Source organism: Xenia sp. Carnegie-2017, unplaced genomic scaffold (assembly GCF_021976095.1).
Source record: "Xenia sp. Carnegie-2017 unplaced genomic scaffold, XeniaSp_v1 HiC_scaffold_3, whole genome shotgun sequence".
Taxonomy (NCBI): Eukaryota; Metazoa; Cnidaria; class Anthozoa; order Malacalcyonacea; family Xeniidae; genus Xenia; species Xenia sp. Carnegie-2017.
In genome coordinates, this window is record NW_025813493.1 from 2867769 (window position 1) to 2874512 (window position 6744).

The 6744-nt window shown below is 42.3% G+C and overlaps 1 protein-coding gene across 1 annotated transcript; it reads left to right on the forward strand.

Moving 5' to 3' along the window:
- Nucleotides 1–4880: 4880 nt before the first annotated feature.
- On the forward strand, nucleotides 4881–6077 carry LOC124454900 (collagen alpha-2(I) chain-like). Its single transcript, XM_047005653.1, has 3 exons — nucleotides 4881–5286; nucleotides 5491–5586; nucleotides 5776–6077. The coding sequence occupies exons 1-3, from the start codon at nucleotides 4881–4883 to the stop codon at nucleotides 6075–6077; spliced, it is 804 nt and encodes a 267-aa protein (XP_046861609.1).
- The last annotated feature ends 667 nt before the right edge of the window (nucleotides 6078–6744 follow it).

Sequence of the window (6744 nt, forward strand, 5' to 3'; positions counted from 1 at the left end):
GCTTCGAAGTAATCGGATTAAACGTAACATATCACATCAGACTAATCATCACATCAGACAAACAGACTAAACCATTATGTCTACTTTACCGTTAATCGCATTGAGCCGAAGGAAACGCTCGCTAAGCACGAAGCAGTACACGTGGTACGCCTGTTCACCACCAGCATTAATAGCACTATTAAAAGGGCCACCTAAGATCCAACGAACGTCAATGTTTACCGGAGCTTTTTTCAAAGTTTCAGGATGAAGACTAACGTGAAAGTTGTAAATAGGAAAGAGGTTTGCGAAGTCTCCTAAGTTTACTTGAGAGCCTGTATCCGGGTGGCTGTATTTCATCACAGCGTCTTGGAGCATCATGTAACCTCTGCTGTAATTTCTTTCAGCAGCTGTTTAATTGACTTCAAGCTCTTCTTCAGGATACTTGTGATTGTTATTCATCCGCTCATAAATCTGAAGCAAATGAGCATTATCAAAGACATGTATAGTTTGTACTTGATTGTCTGAGCACTCTGCATCTTGGAACGCTACGAAGATGTGTGTTGGTAGCTCTTCACTTCCGTTTGTCGTCACACGCCATGAGACGGTGGTTTGACCTCTGGTGTATCTCTCTCGGTAAATACGACCTTGCTCAAAGTATAGCATGCGTGTGTAACCAGCAACCAACTTGCTTTCTATTATGGTTTGAACTTCGATCGAAGTCTGATGAAACGAACCCAGAGCGAAAGATATTTTATCTGAAATTTTCCAGCATCTACCTCATTTGCTCTATGAAGTGAGTATTCAGCAGAAGCACGAGGGAGATTCAGATTGAACTTTATACCTATGAAAGCTGAATCAATATCTTTGGCAAAGCCTAGGATGTCAGCGAGGAGAAGCATCATGGTAACGTCTTTGGCGCCCGCGCAGAGCTGGCGGCCACTGGCGAAACCAATGTTGAAGTTAGGGTTCTCTGTTGCGTTAAAGTTTAAGTTAAAGTTAGCCCGGAAGTTGCCGCCATTCAAAGCGACACCGTTACCTATAATAGCAGCAGGAAGCAACTGAGCGTTAGTTCTGTTTACATGCTTATTAGAAACTGCCCCACTGGTAGCTCTGCTGTCGCGGTACCAGAAAGCACTCGTGGCGGTGCTCCTGGACGAATCATCCGAATAAGTTACAAGCCGCATGATCATGTTGACAGTTGAAGCATACTGACTTATTTCTTCAACGGTCTTGTTATTAACCTGGATCTGGACCGTCTCAAACAGGCTCCAGCCACCATTTGCCAGAGCGACATTGTCGGCGGCATCATAATTCGTGCCCTCGTTCTTTACCATGCGATCTCGAACTTCAAGAACGGCTCTGTGAAGCCATATAAGCTGGTCAACGTTCCCAGTGTCAATATTGATATTCTTATTATCGAAATTTGGATCGCGGGGAAGAACTCTTTTGTACTGCAGACGCTCAACAGAGCGGTCAACGATGGGCTCGTCAAAGAGTCGAAGTGCTGGGAATATCATGTCCGTAGCCACTGTTATGATAGTTTGTTGTTCGTACAGTATATATATTATAAAAACTTTGCGTTTGCCGATCATCAGACCGAAGTAGTTTAATTATTCTTTCTGATATTTAGTCTGATGTGATATTTAGGCATACATTATGCCGTTACCTGACACGAGGTTGCTTAGAATACATAAGTCTCGAGAAGTCAGCTGCTGCTTAGCAAGGCTTTTAGCGCGCGATACTAGAGCTTTTCTAGCTTCAGAAGTTCCAACCAGCTCTTTAAGTTTAGATCTAGCTTCTTTCGTTAAAAAGCAGTGCGAGCACTTTTTGCGCACGTTTTTGCAGTACTAATACCAGCTTCAGCCCCAGCACGAGCCAATGCAGATGCACGTGATTTAGCTTTTCTTGCCACTCCTTTAACGTCTCCGCGGGCGAGATCGGCAACAAGACTGCTTACGTTTTCAGGCGAGAACTGCTCTTTTGCAGTCGATATAACAGCCTCTTTGGCTGCTGTAGCCGTGTCACGAATTGCTTTTTTCCAGCCGCCACGGCCACATTCTTAATTTTTGGAGCAAACTTACAAACGCGAGATCCTAAGGCTGTAGCTGCGGACTTCCCTGCACTGAATAGCGCAAACTTTGCCTTACCAGCAAGGCCCACGAGGTTTCCCATCAATAGCCCCCCGATAATTTTTCGACGAACTATACCACGTCTAATCATAGGAAATATCATTTTGCCTAGTATATTATATATAGAAAATAAGCCCTTATGGCAACAGCTTCTGAATCGGAATCCGCTTATGAGCGTGTATGATTACATTTTTGGACGGATGTTTAAAGTGTAAGTTACTTGCTCCCCATTTAAATCAATCATATTTCCTGACTGATCAGTGATTTCCATTCTCACTTTAATAATAAGGCTAGTTTTTATGAGTGGTAAGTAGGTCGGTGGACTAGGACTTATTTCCAACAAACGTCCTGGTCCTCGGTTTGGAGTAAACGATTTAATAACATCACTAGGTTTCCCCTTTACTATACTTGAATTAACAAGGGAGCAGTGAATATGGATCTTCTGTACATCTGTAATGTTAATTCGATTCTGACTTAAAGTCTTTCCTCTAGTAATATCATCTCCACCAACAGCAAACCCAAGAATAGGGCCCATGCTGTTATTTGTGTCAAAGGAAACTACAAGGTCACCTTTAATAGTAATCTCAGATTTAGATGTGGGAATATTTACTGAGAGCACAAAGGGTGGATCACGTCTTGCGGTTTCATCTTCATGTGCGAACTTTATGCCCAATGCTTTCAAAGCATTTTCAATAGCTTGATTGATATCGGGAATGTTGTAAGCGCCTGGAGGTATTGTGATTTTTTGCCGTTGAATTGGAGTCTGTTTAAGCTCTCCTCTCTGTGCACCATCAGTATCACCATAGTTTCCTTTTATTATCTCAAACTCAAGTTGATTGTTTTTTGTAATGACATTTTTTCACGAATTGCACAAACTAGCTTCAGTAAGAGCCACTTTTTTGTTAACCTCTAAAGGTATAGGTGGCCTAAAGCCAATTTGAAAGTCATTCGCTTCTCCATCGTGCGCCGCAATGGCTCTTGTTGAGTCTATCTCAATGCTAATTTCGTCTTCTAATACTCCAGTCATTATGGTTATATCAACAATGAACAATAGCTCTGTATAATATATATAAGAAGAAAATTTTTAACGCACGTATTAATTTCTAATTTTTCGGTAATAACTTTTCGATATCGCACTTTCGTCTAGCAGTTTTGTTAAAATCGCTTCAATATCGTTTTTCAACTCACGAGAGTCATTACCAGCCTCTACAGACTTGCAGGAAAGGTGAAGGCGGTCAATAAGCTCTGATGGGCTATTATAATAGTGCACTCCAGTTCCTGTTCGTGTTGTTTTAAAGAGTCGTTTGGGGCGACTTCTTCTTTTTTCTTTTAAAACATTGTAACGTTCGAGGTTTTTTTACATAGCTCTCGGTCAGCTGAAGAAGCAGTTCTTCTTGTAGACGGGCCAATAGATTTTCCAAGATTTTCAAAATCTATGTCGTTTATATACTCACCAGCCTCCAACCGATCAAGCGAATTTGAATTCTCTATAGCCTTCCAAGATGGTTTGTCTTTTGTTAAAATGACTAGATCATCAAGCCGTTGGGCAAGTTGCTGTTGAGTATCCTTAACCGCTTGAGTGACTTTTTGCAGTCTGTTCTAGCATCTATTGATTCACAATCTCAAGATAATAAACAGCATTTTACCCTGCCCGTGCCTGTTTCAAGTGATACAGTGGAATCGGATGAAGAGTCACGTTATACAGAAAAATCGTCTATAGATCCTTGCGAGAAGTCATTTACTCTCATTTTAATAAGGTAAGAACGTATACGTATAAAATCTGCTCAAAACACAACATTCCTTTCAACGAAATTCAATGCAACCATGTTAGCCGTATGGCGGCTGATATGTCTTGGTTTACTGGAAAGTCTTTAAATTACCTCTCCTTCATAGCAAATTTCGTTCCGATTTCTCAAAAATACGACGCCTCGGGTTGGCCTGATGAAACCGTTGAAGCTATCTTCATCTTCCAAAATATAAAAGAGCCAACAAGAATAAGTCTAATGATGTCTTCAAAAAAGTGATTACCACTTCGGGGCTACCAGAATTCCGTCAAAACGCTTCCGATAGTGAATAGGAACCTCCTCTGCAGTACGATCGATTACAAAGTAGCCGTACTTCTTTTTAGTGGCTTCATGGTAAGCCGCCGCTAGCTGCTCTTTTGTAATACCATCAGCGTGGTCAGCTGCAATTTCTCTCACGTCGCGCTGGTAAAGAACTCTCATAAGCACAATACAGCCGGTATTTCGATGAATGTACTTGGGGACGTCATATAGTTTTGCGCTAATTATATGGCTGTGACATTCTTATGTCAACTTGCTGAGAAATACTCTTTGATTGGGTTTAAGCTTTTTGAATCGAGCAGAATATCGTTAAAGACTACTGTCTCTGTATAAGTGTCCAATTCCTCTACTGGAATTACATCAACAGGGTCTCTTAATTCAACACATTCTTCCAGGCCGATGCTTTCGTAGAACTCTGATAGAATCAGATATTTTTCCTGGTCGCGACTTCTTGTGTAAATAGTTGATTTAGTGCAATCAAGCCAACACATAATGATGTTAATTAAAAGGTTCGTTTTACTGGAATTAGTAGGCCCTACAAACAGATAATGGCTTTCGGGCATCATCCAATGGTGGCGCTTTGATTTTTTAGCGGTGGGTGTGTCGAAATTTATGAGTGCCATATTATATCATATCACATCAGACTAATTATAACACATCAGACTAACAGACCAATTTTTTCTGCATGTATATATAATCCTGCCAGAAAATGGAAACTGCAAGCGCACCTCCATTCGAGCCAGTGGACGTTACTAGGCCAGTACCACGGATATATCCTGGTTTAAAACGTGAATATGAATACCAAGGAGTAGAAAACGTTCTATCACCCCCTTCATCAATCGAAACGAGCAACTTTCGCCTTGTTCGCATTTTAAACATTGAGGCAGAGCTCCGCCAAGAGCGTGACGCTCGTCATAAGCTGCGTAAGAAATACACGCGCATTACTTGGACACTCGACACCTTATCTGCTGCATCGAGTGCCTTAACAGTCGTGACAGGAACTGGAGGTATTGCTCACACTCTATCTGGTGTGGGCGCTCCGGCTGGGGCCGCTCTTGAAGCTTTTGCAGTCGCTGGCGGGTTGATCTTAGGTGTTGGGCGTGTTCTTTGTAAAAGTTTGATAGAAAGGCTAAACAGCAAAATCGCATAGCCCAAGCTGCTGCGACGAGTCTTATGATTGTTGGTAATATTACGTCACGTGCTCACAGTGACAGCCGAGTCTCACATGAAGAGTTTGAACAGGTTCTAGATCAAATGCGGCGTTTTAACAAGCGTAAACGCGTTATTCAAGATGAATTCGAAATAGGCTTCCGATGTAGCTTCTCTACTCAAGGAGATTAAAAAGACAAATAAGAACTTAGAGCGTGAAAAAGAAGAAGCTGTTGCCGCCGCTGCTGAAAGCGCACGTCGTGAAGGTAAAGCTCAAGCTTTCAAATAAATCGCGGGTCTGGCTGGAGGCTCGTCATAGATTTGTCTCGCGGTCAAATATAAATCCAGTAATTAATAAAAAAAATTTTCTATTATATAAAGTAAGTATATAAACCTCGCATCAAAATAAACATCGCATCAAACTAACCGTCGCATCAAACTAATGGCAACATTAGTAATCGGTGGAACTGATGATGGTTATGGATCTGAAAAAGTAGGACCACCAGGACCTAGAGGCCCAAGAGGAGTTAAGGGAGATAAAGGTGACACAGGAGCTGAGGGGTCTCTAGGAGATACGGATCCTAGAGGACCAAAGGAAAAAAAAGGTGATACAGGAGCTACATGGGCTCAAGGAGATACGGGTCTTCGAGGACCAAAAGGAGGGAAAGGTGATGAGGGTCCTAGAGGAGATGACAGAACTGATGGGACCAATGGAAGTGATGGTGCGCCTGAGGCCACAGGAGCTCAAGGGCCTTAAGGACGTCAAGGACCTCAGGGACCTCAAGGGCAACAAGGCATTAGAGGTCTAACAGTTCCAAGAGGAGTGCCGGGGTCTGCAGGGCCCGCGTGACCTCGAGGGGCTCAAGGCCTAAAGGAGATACTGGAGCCACAGGGCCTCAGGGGCCATCAGAACGTCAAGAACCTCAAGGACAGGCAGGAGCTGATTGGCTTAAAGGAGACCAAGGAGATTAACCTGTTTTGAACTCTCCTAATGGATTTTACCCCCCCCCGGTATGAGCGAAGTAAATGTAACTTTAGTAACGTCTCCTACTGGAAAAACAATAAAATAGCATTCGAAACTGAAACGCAGCTGAAACTTCGGTTCATGAATTTGAATCAACAAACGATCTCTTTCGCCGAGCAGTAGAAGTATACTTACGACAAAATAGAGAGAAAAATTTTGAAAAATTCCAACTAGAAGATAATTCTGTCTGAAAATATAGTCATATCTTCTTGGAACTATTCAGACGTAGATAAACCTACGCGTGAGGCTTTCAAAGCTTTGCTTAGTCCGGTAAAAACTACCACGCCCGTCGTGTAAAACATCATAGAAGACGTGAAAAACACAAAAAGCGACTAGAAATTGCAGTAGGTGTGTACACTCAAGTTGGCACTTCAGTCACTGGAAAAAGAGGTTCAGATTG